The sequence below is a fragment of the Dreissena polymorpha genome, chromosome 9 (genome assembly GCF_020536995.1).
Source record: "Dreissena polymorpha isolate Duluth1 chromosome 9, UMN_Dpol_1.0, whole genome shotgun sequence".
NCBI classification, from domain to species: Eukaryota; Metazoa; Mollusca; class Bivalvia; order Myida; family Dreissenidae; genus Dreissena; species Dreissena polymorpha.
Window position 1 is genome coordinate 103,267,505 of NC_068363.1, and position 19,971 is coordinate 103,287,475.

At 35.9% G+C, this 19,971-nt stretch overlaps 1 protein-coding gene across 2 annotated transcripts in view; it reads left to right on the plus strand.

The window, feature by feature from the left end:
* Positions 1-232: 232 nt before the first annotated feature.
* LOC127844578 (epithelial splicing regulatory protein 1-like) overlaps positions 233-19,971 on the plus strand; it is a 33,149-nt gene continuing 13,410 nt past the window's right edge. The window contains exons 1-8 of one of the 2 annotated variants that reach the window (XM_052374942.1): positions 233-521; positions 2,776-2,919; positions 6,654-6,879; positions 14,212-14,301; positions 14,990-15,044; positions 16,281-16,391; positions 16,797-16,972; positions 17,858-17,952. In XM_052374942.1, the coding sequence (XP_052230902.1) occupies positions 369-521; positions 2,776-2,919; positions 6,654-6,879; positions 14,212-14,301; positions 14,990-15,044; positions 16,281-16,391; positions 16,797-16,972; positions 17,858-17,952 (1,050 nt within the window). In that variant the 5' untranslated portion in view covers positions 233-368. The remainder of the gene's footprint in view (positions 522-2,775; positions 2,920-6,653; positions 6,880-14,211; positions 14,302-14,989; positions 15,045-16,280; positions 16,392-16,796; positions 16,973-17,857; positions 17,953-19,971) is intronic. The other variant, XM_052374943.1, reaches the window with a different exon arrangement.

Here is a 19,971-nt window from a genome sequence, read left to right on the forward strand (position 1 = left end):
TTGATGCAATCAACATATCCTGTTAAAGGCAAGATAGCGCATCTGTTCACGTATCTTTACGGTCCGTTTATGATCAGCAAAACATTATTTTTCAATCAAGTTCTCTTTCGCTACACCTGACAGATTTACCTGTACAATCGCCAGACTATAATTAGAGATCCTGCGGCGACCCTCTATTTTTATCGCCACGTTCATGACACGGACCAATAAGAACTCGTGTCGCATTTTGACGGTAAAAGGCATAGGATATCTTCACATGGAGTGACGAATAACAAAACATTTACTTTACAGTATTTACACAGTTAGCACATAACTACATGTGCTCGGTTTATATGGTGGATTTTTAACTAAAAAATAGATACACGGAAATGAAAATTGAAGAAATAAACAGTATGACAAACTCTTCATATTTGGTCGTGTTATTTTGTGCGACCGCGGGTAAAAATGGGGATGATTTAGGCGTGGACGAGGAACAAGTAGTGTTGTTTGTGTACCTTTTATACGACCTGCCAAATAATAAGGTAAGTTTATAATGGGTTTTGTTGTTTTTAATTATGTTCTTGCATGGATATATTGGTTTGCCTTATTTAAATTTGTATCGATGTGTTTTCAAGAAATGAGCTTGAATCTAAATAATAATAACCATACTTATAATAATACGAATAATAATAGCCATTTTCAGTTTGCAATAAATAATATTATGTATTACTGAAGTATTTGACTCTCAAGTATTGCTAATATAAGGCTCAGGTTTACAATACTATATGAGTACATGTGAACCGTGCACGCAATAATGCCCTTATAAGGGATGCGAGGGAAAATATATCACGCTCACTTAAATTTGCACTTTCTAATTGTGCACGCACTGTACTTTAATAGCGTTATCTAATACACGTGTCCCGAATGAACACCCATTCTTGAACATATTTAATTTAATCACTTTCTTTGCTAGGGCGCGAAATACACACATTTGTCATATTTCTGCTGCAAACAAGTCTGCATTTACAACGAGTTAAACCATAAGTTCAGTAGTTTTAATTTTTAAACCATTCCGTTTATTACCTACAATCTCTATTTCAAAACGTGGGAGTACGCTATTTGGTTGTAATTTTGCGAATTTCATGGTCTCACTGACATGACCAACCATATGGTACATTCATTTAAATCGAAAATTTAGATTTATTTAACGCGCTTCTACCATGGTAGAGACACAACTATGCAGAAAGGGGTTTATCCTAAAACCTCTTTATTTTATCTTTGAAAAATTCGGATCAAGCTTTATCTGCCATATTTGTACAACTATTAGGTATTTTAAGTCCCACCTTGCCCTAGTGGTACACGCTTACACGCTACTCGCAACATAGGTTCTAACAAAGTGACGGTAATTTAATACGCCATAATTTGTTGACAATTTTTTGTCGATGATTAACTGATTGAAAAAGTGTAATAGCTGCCCTGCATTTAATTGTAGTGTACTCACCGTGTTTCATTTATTAATGTGTTTAACCTGTATTAATTTCATAACATTCTTATCTTTATAATGCGTGTATACGTCTCTTAACTCGCGTATAGCCTGTGTTGACATTTATGAGCGAATGAGAGAAATCGCTACTGTATAAATGGGTTAATTTTACCAAATTAGTAGAACTCTCTGAATATCGTGTCTCGCTGAAAGGTCACGTAGTAATTACACAATTTCTTACACATTTGTGGATTTTGTCGAGAAAGTCGTGATTATTGACAGAGAATACAGTGTTCATTTAAGATACGTTCATTTCACTGAACAAGAAATATTTATTAGTTCATGCAGCAGGCTAATTTTATAGCGAACGGACTGACATGCACTGCAGCTTTTCAATAAGGTTTCATTTTCTGTTGCGGTAGTAATAAACTAATATAAGTGTTAATTTCTATGTTTTTACTTGTTTGCTGTATATACAGTGTTAAGAGCAGTCTGTAGGTTTTGGTAGGAAGTGTGTTTTGAATCACGAATGTCTTGTTTCTTAGAGGAAATTTAATCAGGGATATTTTTATTCAAATAGGGAATATAAAATATAAAAAAGTACTTCAGATTTGGGTAACCCTATTGATGTCCATTAAAGTTAAAAACAACATGTTGAATTCTTTCAATTCAGGGCGGAAATATTATCAATAACCACGAACATATACGATTTTTAAAACGATTTCAATTCTTGATCAGTAATTAGTATGCGATGTAGGCAAGTCACACTACATACATGAACGGCGGTGTACACTATAAACCTGTCCCAGTGATGGATGTACCAATGCCCGCGGGCCTCATATATACAGTCTGCCTTTATAATGAGTCGTTTGTATAAAACAACGCACACACAACTACTACATGGTAACATCTTCTAACGTTGACATTTTCCGTTCGATTTATAACCTGATGACGTTGATAATTATGTTTTTATTTTAAATGATGCTTTGAAAATTGTGAGGCCTTTATACACGTATTTTTATTTTAAAAAAAACTATGATATATTGTACTCAAGTATGTGCTAGTTAATATATAGAAAGCCAGTGTGTCCCTTTGTTCGTCCATTTAAACATTCGCCCGTGCGTTCGTCTGTCCGTCCATCCATCAATCTACCCAGAAATTCAATTGCATTGTAAATACACGTACTATTTTATAAATACACATAAATGAGGCTTAAACATTGTGATGAGTAAGGCTTAAATTAAAACGATTTGATAAGTACTTATTATATGAGAATGTTAGTGGTGTGCAACCATGTCCTTCGTCTGCTGCAGGTCGTGGCGGTGCAGCAGCACTATGTCCGGCCGACCCCGAGTGAACTTTCCGAGACGGTGATTACCGAGGAATGCCGACTGGAGACGGGACTTGACGAGGAGGTCATCAAGAATGCCCACCCGCTAGACCACGCCCTCGAAGAGGTGAGAGGCCAACATCCTCTTTGAAATAGGTTTTTAAATTTAAGCGTCACCTTAGTGGATATTCTATTAAATTGTTTCTGTAAAGCTCTTAATCGATTAATAAAACCCCTCAAGAGTCAGGTGGCGACATCAAACATATTTATTAACAGTGATTTTTTTTGCTCAAATTTACAGCCGATTTTCGGCTGCTTCCCAATCGCAAAAATACACGTTTTTTCCCATAAATCTGACCAAAATTTCCCAAAAAAAGCCCAACTTCCAAAAAAAAAAAAAAATTTTTATTTTTTTTATTTTTTTTTAGAAAGAAGTCTCATATAACTTAATTATGATTTCTTAAATCTAGGTCTCAACTTTATCTTTTAAACATCTTACAAAATATATAACTTGAATTTAGTCATTTTTGTCAATAAATCATTCCCAAACTTGCCACTTTTATTGATTAAAAAAAATCCCAATTTGACCAGACTCCTTTTCTAGAAAACTTCCTGAACATGCACTTAAAAACAATATCACTTCTGTTACTTATAATCCTATTTATAATGCTTAATTTTTCCCAATTTCATGGTTTATCGCGCTATTTTTCCCAATTTCACGGTTTATCGCACTAATTTTCCCAATTCAAAAGGCACAGGCTGTAACAAATTAAAGCAAAAAAAAATCACTGATTAAGAAGGCAGATGCCTTTTAAATAAAGTACGAAATCCGGGTGAATGACTGTTGCTGGTTTTTAAGATCATGTGGGAAAATGAACACTTACTATACTATACTAAAATAAAATATTGGATAAAAAGCAACATTAACGTGACTGTCTGGTTTTCCTGTCTGGTTTAACGCAACAATACATCATTTATTTTCCAATCCTAATGTTGCGAATTCCTCCGTGTACCTTTTTTGTTACCTATTTTTTCAAAACAAATATAACGTTAATAAATAAAACACTAGAATAAAAATTCACAATACGTTATAGCGTTATATAAACAAATATATTTTTATTCAATTACACATACGTGTGCACTTAACAGCATTAAACTCATTCATGATCACAGGACACGTTCGCTATTAGGAAATACTCATTAGTCTTTGCAAGATCTTCCTTCTACACATATACTTTTTTCTCTGGAACAAAAAAGAGTTAATGTTTCGGTATCGGCGTAAACTTGTTCGTAAGACATTTTATCAAAGAAAACAATAATTCATTGATGATATAATAGAAAGTCTGTTAATTAATTGTATGTAACATTTTTCGTTTACTTTCATTTTTTAAGTATAAGATTGCAAAATTAAATTGATGGCATCGAAATCGTATATATCCGCTTTAAAGGAAACACTATCTGGTCTCAATATCAAAGTGAACATATTATTATTCTGAACATTTATTTTCGCCGCTTCATACGTTCATAAATCATTGTATAATGTGTGTACATGTCTGCACGTGTTACCAAAGCGTTGTTTGAACTCAAACACCGAAGTAACAGCTTTCCGTCTGTCGCCATGTCGAAGTCGCTTTCCTGTGAATCAGCGGCGTTCAGTATCCGTAATCTACTCTTTCAACTTTGTCTGCCTATAGCAACACAATTTGGTCAATAACAAAACCTGCTGAAAGTATATGAGCATTGTTGTTAGGATCGCGTTTCGAAGATTCCTTTGACTCCAGATGGCGCCAGTTGCGGATATTTCCGGTCACAGGTGTCGACCGCTGTTTTACAAATGTCGCCTGCAAAAGATGTGCATTTACATATATACAGTAATAGAACTTACTATTTGAGCTCTTGCTTTTAATTAATTATATTTCATTTGATTAATTAATTACAGTCAATTTGTTGCCAATAACGACATCTAAAATTATGCTGAATGGTGACGAATAGATTCCAGTTAAAAATATACGTGCATGTATATAACGACTTATTGCAAAGCTCTTATAACAGTTTCAAATTCTTTTCAATAGTGTGTAAATCAACTCTGGGAAAACTTAGTTCTAAAAGGATTAATATTTTCTTCATTATTTATGCCATTTCTTTTAGATATAACTGGAATATTATCTCGTTTATGTTGCCTTGAGAGGGAATGACAATTTTACATTTTTCAAGCAAACATGAAATTCGCGTAAATTGTTATGTTCAGTCAATACAGTTTAATCGATTTTGAAAACATCTTTGTAAAGTTCGACCTTCTTGTGATTAAAACTCGTAACATTCCCGATCCCTTAATTTGTCACATAAACATTGCATTGATGAATACAACTTATAAAGGAAATATTTTGATGCGAATAATGTTATGGTCCGAAAATTTAACGCAGGCGGATTTAAGAAAGTCCATATGTAAACGAACGACATTTTTCTCTTGATCAAATTTATTCCAGAATTACAAGTTATTTGAAAAGTTTCAGGCGACAAAACGATAATCCGATAAGAAAATGAAAACATTTGTTCTTTTCACAAAAATATTGCCTACTTTGAACAAAGTATTTTTTCTTTGTGTTTATAACCCCAAATAGAAATGTTAACACTAACGAAATGTTTTGTCAGTGAATTTATGTGTAAACGTGTTTCGTTTATGCAAGAAAGTACAAAGGAAAAGCCTAAAGATGTTTAATTAAAATGGATTATTGTTTTATTTTCATTACAAGGTTACAATATTAAATATTGCAACGTTATTTACCTAAGCACTATAAACACCATGTGATCAGTATACTCTGCGTATATATGGTAACCCATGCGAAAAAATTAAGACAGTATACGAATGTATGTGAATGAATATACACACATTTTTTATGTACAATATAATATGTGAAGTTTTTTTTTAATTTTCCGTTAGTTTCGAAATCCACCACCAAATTAATACTCTCTAAATGGATGTCAAATCGACTTTTGAGGATTGGAGTAACCTCAATTTCCCCATTCCCCCCCCCCCATGCCTTTACCCCCCCCCCCCCCCCACACACACACACGTTACATTTCCCTTGTTCTATTAAATGTCAACCTCTCGCATTAAGTGCTAACTTGTTTGCGAGCGTTGTGCTTCTGGAAATATCTTGCTCATTAAATTAATATGATTACCGGTGCATAACTTTTAATGTGTGGACGTTTTGCATGAACCGGATACATAGCTTCGGCAATTATGAGCTTGTCGCGCCTCATCGTCGTGTGTTGTACGTGTAATAGTCTCCTTGTCATTTCAGAGAAAATACGAAACATATTAGCTACATTACTTTAGTTAGCATCATTTAAAGCATCGATGCATCATTGTATAATAGTCTGTATCATGTGTTTTTATACAGAAACCCTTACTTCTCGGCCCTAGTCGTTATGAATGTACAATTGTATTCGCTATCCGCGGCGCACACTACAATAACTGAATCATTATATAACGTGCACCTTGCCCTTTTTAGACGTTAAACTGATATTTGTTTCCAAACAGACGACCGTCTCTACTTTTTTATTGTCGACCCCAACCTTTTATTCAGGTGTTCAAGAATAATTGTTCGATCATTTTTGCTACATCGCTTACATTCGCACACTTAACTGTTAACTATATATAGAAACAATGATGAAAATAGTATTTGAAGATATCTTTCATTTAATATTCTTTATTAAATTAGGTTATATTTCTATCATTTTTCCACAAAATATGTGCGAAAGTTAGGTTTAGCCGAGGTACTCAATAAATTTTTGGGGGATTTCTTTTCCGCCACACTGCTTACCAATCAACAAATTTCTTTTCTTCTCTTGTTGCAGTTCGATCGGTTCCTAGTCTCGAAGGGTGTCCATCCCGACCACGGCGGCAAGTCCTTTTGTCTGGCCACCGACGGACCGACACATATCCGGCAGGTCCTACATCCGGAATGTGGCACGAAGAACGTGAACATCCCGCAATACTTGTACTCCTACTTTGACGTTAGAAAGGAATTTAAGAAATTTTACAAGGCGGACAATATAACTGGCATCAAGACTATGTTAGACTGTATCCTTTGTGTTTGAAACCATGGTAGCAGAAGCAGTTTCATGCGCAAAAGGGTAAAAATTGCAACAGCGTTCTAACGAGTTTGAACGGAATAACCATTTTTAGCTCAAAATAAGTTTCTTCTTGTTTTTGGTTCAAGAAACAAGGTAAGAAATTCATATTTGTGGGTTTCGCTTAAAGGCTTATGATTAACGTTTATTGCTATTATCTCAACCGTACACGACACTATGGCCCTCTGGGTAAATTATCCATTACTGAAATAATAAAATATCGCGGTTAAATGCTCTTTCTACGTTGTGCATAGTTGCTCCAGACAGTACCTGCTACGTTATCTCCTTATGCGATAGTTATTAACCCATTTATGCCTAGTGGACTCTCCCATCCTTCTAAATTGAATCAATTTATTTCCAAAATTAGGGATGTCTAGTATGTTGATTTCTATATTTAGAATATTTCTTACATAAATTCCGCAAACAGCGCAGACCCTGATGAGACGCCGCATCATGCGTCATGCGGCGTCTCATCCGGGTCTACGCTGTTTGCCAAGGCCTTTTTTCTAGACGCTAATGGGTAATGTTGTATACTTAGAACCAGTTAACTGATCTGTTGTTCAATCAACAGGGTTAGCTTTATGTAAGTAGAGAAAAACAGCTACCACAGAACAATCAAATAGTACTACTTCGTATAATTTATTAAGATTTACATGTATACAATGATGTTGGTAATGAGTGTGTTCGAAGGAATATGTGTTTTTAGTCATAAGCATTTGTACTGCATACGTTTGGTGCCGAACACCCAGAAAGATCAATATGATCGTTCCTATCGTTCGTCGGGGGACACGTTGTGTCAAGTTTTCAAGCAAACTTCATTTAGCGCCGCGTCTTTTCACTGTCACGTATGATTCACCGTGTTTTGCCCTTTCATGTACCGCATTGTCCCCCTGTCTTCTCCCTCACTTAGGATGTTTGTCACCTGTCATAGGACGATACTTCTTTACTTGGGAGATACCTTTGTCTTCGTGACTAATAGCTGGGACAGTTTTCACTCATTTTGCTTATCGTTGTTATTATAGTTCCATGGTGGTTTTGACATCGCTTTGTTGGTCTCGGGGTATTGAACAAGTTTTCTTTTGTTATTTATTGTGTCTTCGAACGCAATTCGGAATGTCATTACCTACTGCATTGTCTGGATATATTTCTAATGATCATGGAATGAAAATTGTCTTTGTAGAAGTATGAAACACATGTAACCTTCTGTTATACAAATGCAAGTTAGTAATTACTAATAATTATTCACGCGACGGGCTAATTTTTCCTGAACAACTGAAACAGTTTACGAAGCTTTCATATATTGTTTCTATAGTCAGCAAATTAGGTAATTTAGAACCACTTATGGAAAGCTAAATACTTGATGGCTTAGTTGTGGTTATTTTGTTGTTATGACTGTACATTCTTCAATTGTTTTGTTTTAAATGTATTAGAGATTTGCTGGTGACGATATTTAGAGCACTCTTGTTACACGATCGCGAGGCGATAACAGTGTCAGGGTTAGTAACGCAACTATTCCTTCCTTTGAAATTAAGCCACCCCGGACAATAAAGAAACAAAGACCGGTGTAAGAAAATCGGTTGCCTTTTATATACTCTAGGATTCCTTGCACAAAAACAAAACCTGGGGGTAAACCATGATAGTGAAACTAAGCGAAAACAAGATAGAAATCTTCCCAGCGGTATGAACAACCTTTTATGGCATAGACTGACATTACGAAGTATGAAATAAGAAAATAACTAAACCAGTAATACGTTTTTGTTTAATTAATTACTGAAGTGAAAACGACCCATCTCCCCTCACATTCCAAAGCGAGCCAATTTTAGGTTGATATAGCTCGGTTTTACTGATCTGGTAAATTGATTATGGTGAAACACTTTGAAATCCATTGGAGTGAGTAACGCCGGTGAAAACTATACGATTGTTATGAAAATATCCCATGGTATTTTTGTTGTCAAGTTTGTCACAAAGAAATTGAAAAGTTTGTTCATTTCAACTTTCAATAGCATGTATAGTAACTACTTTGTTTAAGTAACATATTCATTCTTTGCTGGGGATAATGTTTTGAGTATGCGAATGCTAATGCAAAACATTTTATAACAGAAGGTCTCTTTCTTTGTGGCGCAACACAGTAACGTACGTTTTATTAGCGTGTAACCTCAGTTGCTTCACGGAAACGTCGACGAGGCATCGTACACATCAGCCTCGTTATGAGAAAATGGGGCTTAACGACTGTGCGTAAAGTGTCGTCCCACATAGACCTTTGAAATCCGCACAGGCTATTCAGGAACGACTCTTTCTGCCTTCATGGGATTTTTTGTTTTGTTTCAAAGAAGTGTCTTCTTAGCGAAAATCAAGTTTAGGCGGAAAGTGCTCTCCCTCATTGTCCTTCAAGTACTGCACAGGCTAACCCGGGATGACTCTTGACGCACATGCATAAAGCCAAGTTTTCCCACAACGAGGCTTAAATGTCAAATAAAGTGGCGCAGCTTCCTGTAAAATTCCCTCTTAACATGCGACTTCTTTTAAGTAAGCCTTGGTCACACGTGTTAATATATCGACAAAAGCCCGCATGATATGCGATTTACATCCCCGAAACGACCGCCTCTCTGAATAATAGAGATGAAGAAATCTTAAATTCTCCGCGTGTATACAGGGATTAGATGTGAAAGGCTTACAGATGTGGCACGTACTGTATTTATGGGGATGAATGGTGTACAGATTAAGTCGGCTATTGATTCTCAATCGGTTTGATCAAAATCACTTTGTTGGTTCGATTCTTCTCTAATGATCTTTGGCCCTATCGCTTGTTGGTAGCAGCAGGAACCGTGTCATTAGCTGAGATAGATACATCGCTTAGTAGCTCTTATCATATAAGCTGATATTGAATGCGGATTAAAACGGACAATTTAGATGTATCGATATTTAGTGTAAAATACATTGAGAAATGCCACACAATAATATCACGTAATGGAAAATGAAATGACTAATTGAACGCTTTTAGCGCATTATCTTTGAGTCTACGAAAGCATTTTTACGTTATTATAAGAGATGCTATAATTAATTGAAATTCGTGGGAAGAATTCAGACGCGGTTTATAGGAAAGGTCTTAATTCTTAACATTTTTCCATGGTCATTTCAACATTTTACAATTTTCTTTACGAAGTCATTCAAGGTAACGCTCTAATTTCGTAAAATATTCATATTCATATAAGGGCCATATCTCTCTGTATTTCATGTTGTCGTTCTTTAAAGGTAAATGCTCGCATACGGCTGAAGTTAGTTACCTGAAAACTCTCAATGAACTACTAAACTGAAACGAGAAAACTACTGTGTCGACTTCCTCATTTGAAACATAGTTTAACCCTTTACCACTAAGATACGTTTTGACGCAATTTTTGTCCTTTAGAAATTTGAATTTAATTAAAGGCCGTTCTTACTAGATCCAAGTTTTAAGTGTTTCATTCCTTACCCTTAGATACTGATGAGCAGCAAACAGCATAAAACCTGAACAGACTGCGAGTTACTCGCAGGCTGTTCTGGTTTTATGCTGTTTGCACATAGCTATTTTCACTTTGCTTCGTATGGGGAAGGGGTTAAGATACTACAACTACACTGTCTCACACGGCGTGACTCCTCGTTCCGTTTCTGTCCCCCTTCTCTGGATATCTTGGCACGCAGACGTCATCTCGAGTCTTATCTGCATCTCAATTTGGCAAAGAGATAACATTTGAATGTGAATAGAAAACATTATTGACAGTTGTCACAATGAGTACAAACATAATTTCTAGAAAATTCTCTTACGAAATATTCTCTGAATTCATCCAGAGTGTAATTGGACGAAGAATCCGACAATGTGCACTATGCGTTTATGCGGATGTCTCTGACGTTATAAATGTTGAGCACGGGTTCATTTTCAAAAGAGGTTGCTGGTCAGATATAACCGATTGGGCGTAATCAGTGGCTCACTAATGAGGGTGCTAATTTATGGTAACTTTATAATTCGTAAACTAGAATGCTTTTATAGCAAGGAACGATAATTGTACTTCGAGCTGTTACTTTTAGCCTGTTGATACCGATCGAGAGAGATGCTTTTACAGAAAGCAACATGCAACTTATCAAGATTCTCTACGCGACACGGTTCTTACTTATTTTGATAGTATACTCGGAACTATTGTATTGTTTGCTAAAATATCATAAATTCCATCCGGGAATGCAAGTCTTTCTGCTTGACTGTCAGTCACTCAAACATAGCTCCCTCATTCGCCCCGCTCCCTTGTCATCATTGACTGACAACCTCTGCCTCAGTATCGTACCGTCGGATCCTTTGATGTAACGCCATCACACAGCCATTGTATTTGATGTTAATTAGATAATTAGCATGCAGTGCTGAGGTTGTAAATTATTTTTATTTTAAACAGCGGTCGTTTGATGATTATGCTGATATGCTTTTGTTTGCAGTCTCTTAAATTTCTCAGACCATCACTACGATATATAGAGATTTATAAAATCATAAAATTCACCAGGAAGATTTTCAACGGTATTGATTTATTAATTTCCTGTCTAATACGGAAACAAATTTTAATGTCAAATAATTTTTGGGTTTAAGCATGAAACTTTGAAGTTAGCAACTTCATTTTGCAGTAAAATTACTTCGCTTCGTAACGCATGTCTTTGTAATTATTTATCTGTTAAAAGCGTCATTTATTATTTTAGCCTCGTTCTGGGAAAACTGGTCTTAATGCATGTGAGTAAAGTGTCGTCACAGATAAGGTTGTTCAGTCCGCACAGGCTTATCAGTGACGACACTTTCTGCTTTTATGGAAATTATGTTTAAAGAAGTCCCTACTTTTCTAACATTCCATAACCCGGAAAGTGTTGTCGGAAGCGTCCTGCAAAAGCTTATCTGGGACGAAACTTTAAGCACATGCATTAACCCATTTATGCCTAGCGTCCTGAAAAAAGGACATTGCATAATGCGGCGTCTCATCTGGGTCTGCGCTGTTTGCTTAAATGAATTTCTTTATGAAATATTCTAAATATAGAAATAAATATACTTGACACCCCTCATTTTGGAAATAAATTGATCCGATTTAGAAGGATGGGAGAGTCCACTGGGCATAAATGGGTTAAGTCCAGTTTTTCAGAACTAGGCTCAATTTGAGAGTCTGTATTTCGTTTCCTCGCCGATTGGGATCGGTAGAACATTCCCAGGGTCTAATTTAACTACATCAATAAAAAATATCTGTATGTATGGCGCTTAATCAAAAAGTATACAAATCGTATTCAAAGTAAATAGTCTTTACAAAATACGGATTCTTTAAATCAACGGCCAAAAAGATTCGGTGACAGGGTGTTGAGATATCTTTAAACAGTGATAGATATGATAGTAATGATTAAAGAAGAAAATGGCGATCTTAACCCAGAGATCTGTGACCGACTGTATGGTCATTGTTAGTGCCGGGTTTTGTCTCTCCTATTCAGCATTGTGTGTCGTTTGTTTCTAGTTCGTCCCTTGTCAACACTTGTATATTTGAGCTTTACGTGCTTTGTTCTCGTTATTCTTATCAACATTCTTGGCTTTGTTCTTATTTTCGTTTAAACCCATTTGGAGAAGAGTCCGATCGTTATCTTTGACATTTGTAAAGCAATTTTCTGACTTCGCAAAATATTTCGAAAATAATTATTCTCATTTTGAACTCGTGTTAACAAGTTTACGTGGTACTAATCTATCGTCTTTGTGCTTGGTTAGACTAGTGTATGTCTCGGTGTAACACATTATTATTTATTCATGCATGGGCATAATATCCCATTGTTTTAGTTGTGATTTGTATGCATAATAGCTCCGTATACAGTTTTGGAGTGTTAATTTGGTGACGTTACAGTCGGCTGATTTTATTGTAGTCTGCATTTTAGAACTGATATCGTTACTTAATCGCTTAGATCCACGACCAATGGTATTAATTTACGTCTGATAATCAATAGAATTAACAGTTTTTGCAACAATTCTTCTTATTTGCAAACTTAAACCTTGACAAGGGTTAAAAAGTATATTTTTCCTATAGGTGATTTTTTTTAAAATCCATTAATATAACTGTAGCGTTTTTAATTTACACACGTCACGATTTAGTCAACCATTACACATAATATTATACGAAAATACATGTTTATCACTACATTAAACTTCCAAATTCAATTTGCACACCTCGTTAAACTTCACGCTGAATTTGCTTACGATACCACATGAATCTTTCACCTCAAAAACAAAAACAAATGATTAATAAATGTTGACAGGTCAGTATGGCCTACGGACACGTTGTTTGTATATTCACCTGAACAGTTTGCGGCCAAATACAAACGTATCTGATCTTCTTGCAAAAGCAATACGTCACTCAGAGAACGAAAGGGGTGTCGGTATGAAATGTACGACACACCCTGTCATCATGAATCTTATGATTTTAACAATCCGCCCAAGGACAACTCTTTCTTTTTTATCTCGTAGCTAATGACTTAATTTTGTAATGCTGGCCAGGAATAAGATTAACCCATGTATGCCTAGCGTTTAGAAGAAGGCATTGGCAAACAGCGTAGACCCAGATGAGACGCCGCATGATGCGGCGTCTCATCAGGTTTTGCGCTGTTTGCTTAAAGGAATTTCTGTAAGAAATATTCAAAAAATAGAAATAAATATACTAGACATCTCAAATTTTGGAAATAAATCTATCCAATTTAAAAGGATGGGAGAGTCCAATAGGCATAATTGGGTTAAGATACCTGACAAACTTGCGAATTACGCTACGCGTTCGAGTAGCATGGAAGAACGAGAATGGCAAACATGGTCCATGGCAGTCACTACCCAATAGACCAATAACTGAGCAACACAACTACCAAGAACACCGTCGGTATAACACTCAGCAGCAACAATGCACACAAATACTAGTATACTAATATGGACGCTGCAGCTTGTTTCCAAAGCATGTCGCATTGTAGTTTACAATTTTCCTGATTATAGCAGTATTAGCCTCGACGGCATTTCAAAGTTAAGCCCCAATCGTATTTGCATATTTACAACAAATCAGAATTTACATATAAATATATAGTTATGTAATAGTTCTCATCCTTTCGGCGCATATCTTTCTTGTCAGAGTCGACCATTTTCACGCTTGTCATCCGGATACGAGGCCCTTAATATGCAAATTGCTCGGACAAATATGTATGCATCAAACCAATGAACATGTGCGCGTATATACATGTATGAATGTATGTTCCTTGACCGTAACATCAGATCTAGGTTTGCAGGAGGATCAGTCGGTCGAGTACGGGATCAGGAAGACCCAGGAGATGGCAGCCATTATTCACAGACTGGTCGTCGACGGTGAGTTTCATGATTTGTGCCTCGCTCGGTTAAAATGGGGGTTAACGCATATGCAGTCCGCACAGGTTAATAAGGGGCGACATTTTTCGCTTTCACGGAAATCCAGTTTAGGAGAAAATTGTCGTCCCTAATTAGCCTGTGCGGAATGCACAGGATAATATGGGACGACACTGTACGCACATGCATTTATCCCCGTTTTCTCAGAGCGCGATGTATTCCTAATCATCATGTAAATCCAACTATCAACCTTCATCTGAATTAGCAAGATTGATTTATACAATAATGAATTATTCCGCTGCTGATCAAGAGTAAATGTTACCCTTGTACACATTTACAATGTGCTCTGTGCTTCGATATTTGTATACATGTATACTGCATTGACCGTTGCACTCTGTGTTCCAATAAGGAACACTTATTTGGACATGTGTTTTTATTCAGGTATTGTTCGATGCTCATTATATGTACCTTTTACGTGTTCGTATTGCCACTGTGCTCTGTATTTTCTTACCATACATCTTGACCATTCATAACATACGATCGGCATTTTTGTTTTATTGCGATTTAAAAAGTTTTAGTGTTCCGCTAAATAAATTTCAAGACCTGTATTGCGGTTGCAGTTATACGTCAATTATGTGTTGATATTGAATAATGATATGTTTTATTTAATAATGTGATTTTCTCTATGCAGGTCATATATTCGGTGAACACGAGTATGTCAACGAACGTCTTGAACCGGGAATATGGTAAGCAACATACGGCAGCTTTAGCCTCCCGCGCGTATTCTTTCTTCCAATTGGCTTTACTGCTCAACCGCACAGTCGAGACTCGGTATTCATGATTGATAGGTTATTCATATTCATATCAAATGTTATATTAAACTTATTCAACTGGACAGCTATTATTTATAACTGGTTGATAAACATGTAAATTTTAATGTTTTTGTTCCATGATTCATTATTGTTAATAGACGATTTACATATTTTATTGTGGTTTATGCAATTTATAAGGTAATTAAAAACCATGTAGTGATTTATTACATGTGTGAACATATATATTTGATATTGATCGAAAGAGCAATTACGCTCACGTTTACGTTTTGCTAATCTGTCGACAAATGCGTTCAAATTATACTAGGCAAACAAGTTACACAATTATGATAGAAAATAATGTTGACGATGGTTTACTTTTATCTGTTCGTTCTTATGAGATACTCGGACAATTTTGAGCAAGGTTTGCAGAGGCAGATGTTTGAAATGATGTCACTGTTATTAAAAGATAAGAGATAAAAATAACGAAATATCAAATTAATTTGTTGTGTATCTTAACACGCAACGGTATCTCCCGGTTAATTCTTCGGTAGACACCGGTCAATACACGTAACAATGTGTCTATTATGTGGTATCGTAACTTTTATCTCCGGGCCCTAATTGAAAGTGACAGATGTAAATATTCCGGCACTTGTTGACATTTTAGCATGAAACGTTACTAGGCGTTATACAATTGACCATTGAAACTATTGTCAGGTAAAATGCTTCTTCTGGAATAAAAAGTGACGGTTGTATACCTTCGAGATATGTGGTTGTCCCCCTTTATATTTCGCACTATTTTGTTCACTTGAAGGCGTTACTGTCATCGGCATGTGTATGTCAATAACAAAATAAGTGCATGTAATTCTTTTTAAAATACAATGTACTTGTATTTAATTTTGTTCCACAAATGATTTTTTTATTTTTTCAATACCCCGATGATTTTTTTCATTAGAAAATTACATGCGCAATGTACTGGAAGATAATAGAAGATAAAAGCGCTACTATTATAGAGATGCATACCATATGAGGACAGTACGGAGATTTCATTCACAAACTCTTTCAATATTGCAAACATGAATTAATGTTTATGATATTTATTATACATGTACTTGACCTTGTCCGGTAGGCGATTGCCTGTCCACTAACGCCATCGTGCTATGTTGTTTGCAGTAGCAAGAGTGACGTGGTCGATGACGAAGTTGTCGTTCGTGCCCGCGGGTTACCATGGCAATCGTCTGATCAGGACATCGCCCGCTTCTTTAAAGGTCTCAACATCGCGAAGTAAGTCAAGAAACATATGGATCATATATGAATTTTCTGTAAATCCTCATAGTAACTGCAGTTAGAACGATGTTCATCCAGTCTATGCCAACAAAACCGTTTGTATGTCTGTACAAAAAGTTGAAGACCCTTGCCAAATAGGTTGTTGGCATTAAAATGCAATAACATGCATGTCTAAATGTATACATTAATGAAATCATATTACGGTAATTAAAATAAGCAAAATTTCCATAAAAGCACATATTTGTTTCACAAACAGTGGTCTTAATGCTAATAACTGTTAATTAATTGTGTTATTCATAAGTATTATAATTATGAGTTTATTGTAAGTTGGAACAAGTAGTTTGAAAAAGCAGTATGCGTTCACTCGCTTTACTATAATGTTCACTGTCGGCGCTTTTGCAGGGGTGGTGTGGCGCTCTGTCTGAGCCCCCAGGGTCGCCGTAACGGAGAGGCGCTGGTACGCTTTACCGACCAAGAAATGCGGGACCTCGCCATTAGACGCCACAAGCATCATATCGGCCAACGCTATATCGAGGTGTACAAGGCCACAGGAAAGGACTTTCTCAATGTCGCCGGCGGTAACCTTCTAATAGCTGTAATCCGGGCCCATATTCACCAAACAATTCTTATACTAAAGTCTAATTATACAGAATATTCTTTTTATATTAATATATTTATGAATTGCTTAAATTTTGAGTAAAACTTTGCAGTGACATCATCTGTCTACATCATTCTACGTGTAGAACATTTACAAAAATATTGGACGTATTTTTCTCTTGGTTCTGATTCTATTCTTTATTCTTAAGTCTAAGACTTGTTTGATGTATACGGACCCGGATCTCCACACCTTTTGATAAATCAATATCATATTCCGCGGGGACACATTGCGCTGACCTCTTATTTGTACCAATGATTTCGTTCAGATATTATATGATATGGCGTGTAATACAGACAATATTTAAAGCGAAATCCGGAGTTACCGGTAGTCTATATTCCGGTCGTGCTTTTATGCATTCATGTTTCAGCGTCGTTCATTGCTTTATTCCTTGAAAAACGACAATTCGGCGAAACATAGCAGTACATAAATTCCGGTAAAAATCATGTCTAATAGCAAGTCTCGCATTATACACTGTAAGTCAAATTGACTTGTTATGCCGAAAGGGCTTTACAAGAACGTATAACAATAGCGATGCCTTTGGGTATCACTATTTTGAAAATCATGATATGCGCGACTTCTTAACATCTCGTCTTGTAACATACCGAATGTGTGTATTGTAACATACCAAATGTGTGTATTTTTACATGTATTTTTACATGTTCACGGTAACATAATTTTAGGATAATTTTAGGAATATAGGAAATATTTTTAGTCACTTCTTTCATCCTTTAGTTAAAAGAAAATCGTCCAGAATAATTAAAAGCTTTCAATGTCTTCCTTATTAATGCAATAATTTTCATTTCAGGAAGTAATACCGAAGCACAGGCATTCTTGTCTCGAGGTGGGGAAGTTATAATACGCATGCGCGGTCTGCCTTTTACAGCAACCACTCAGCAAGTGGTAAGTGTCTAAAAATAGAAAAGTATTACCATTACCGTTACCAATATATTAAAGCCATTCTTGTTACCCCCACGTTATATATCGCTAGTCGGATTAAGCAAAACTGTCATTAGTTGTAATTACGAGTAAGTTTTGTGTTTTAACTCTCTGAAATGAAATGAATGAGTTGTATTTTTCCTAAGGTGACTTACAAAAGCTCAAACATAATTCCCCAGTTCATCATTTTGAACGGTTCATTTTCAAAGGTCTCAAACAAACTCCATTTTGCTTTACAAAGAGCGTTAAGTTCCAAAACGTTTTGAAACACAAAACCTAAGCTGTGAAACAGAAACTAACAAACACATTCGTAATGCAAGTATTTACTGAAACTGCAATACAGTACAAAAAATAAGTTATCTATTATGATTTTGTCTTTTAACCTCTCAAATTTCAAAGCCTATTTAGAAAGGACTATACACCTTGTTTTAATATAAAATCTAAATGGTCATGATGTCACTTAAATGGACGAGCTATATCACTGTATTTGACACGGATGTATTGAAAATTTCAGCCGAATGGGATACCATGTTACATCATGGTTAGCTAAACGATTGCTAAAACATACTAATGTTACTCGTTGACGAGGTAAGTTTAGGGAAGGCTTAATCATGTCTTATGACTTGGTACTCGGAGTGTGGTACAGGATGGGTCTAGAACTTTGGTCGCCATATTGGATATGGTAATGAGGTGACTGGATCAGCCAATCATTTTGCAGGATCTATTCCGAGGTGTGGGGCTGTTTCAAATGTTACTTGTGTGCCATGTGCAAACAGGTACAATGGTGATCGTCATCCAACAAAATCGGGATGGTTCTGCGGTCATTTTTATTTCATTTCCAGTAATCTGGTTTTAGAAGCAGTCACTTGATATACGCATATATATTTATAGAAATATAACCAACGAGAACTCGTTATTTCGTTAGCACGGTGTTGCGCCCCGCCTTCCGGCCAGCCATAAGCAGGCTACACTCTACCATATATTATAGTCTCTTAACTATTCCTCCCATTAATTCAGATACATTTGGTAGCGGTTACTCAGAATCTGTACAAGGCATTGATTGGTCAGTGTGTATAACTGTGCCCAAAGAAAGCCGTTATTTCTCTGTCTAGTATAGTCCATCCATAGCTGGAAAATCTGTAAATTTAGTTTGTAAACTTATCTTTTATTAACCTTTCAGCAGTAGAAGAATATTTAAAAATCAGAACGTTCATTTTTGTATGTTATATGCTATAACAAGTCATTTCGTTCGTTCTGATATTTTTCCTCCGTGAAAAAGAAAATCGCGTATGAGCATATTATAAGAGAAGGGATTTATTTGCTCGACAGTTAATATAACGGCTTTCTTTGGCGTCGATTTGAACAGCAATGACGTCACTTTTAGTGTTAACTCTGCCACTCTCTGCATGGAAGAATAAAATGGTGACGGAAACCATGGCGGCAGAAAGGGGTCCTGTTATTTCGGGTCTCCATTCATATGCACACATGTATTTTGGTGAAATATGTATGTTAATTAACCATAACACCGGTCTATCGTTAGGGAAAATGATTGTGTTGATATTGTGTGGTAGAATAGAGACTTAACTGGGGACGAATTCTTAACTCGAAATGTCATTGGTAATTGATGCTTAAACGGTCAAGTAACTTTCCTCATTTTTAAGTGACCTATACTCCGTAAACAACAAAAATAAAAAAGATTAAGCATCCCTGCATGTTTTGTTTTCTTCAAACAGGCCGTTACACGTTGGGTTTCAACTATATGTCTATCGTGCATTATATAATTAGGCCAGGGTATTAATACGTTTTCATTAAAATAAAATATTGAAGCAAGGAAATATCAAAGATACGATAACTTCACAACTACCTTTTTTCATTTATTTATATATTTTAAATGACTCTTATGTGGCAAGCGGTATATATCTGTTGTGTGGCGCTTTCTGCTAGACTTTCACGCTAGTTGTTAGACCACGTGACTTTAAATGA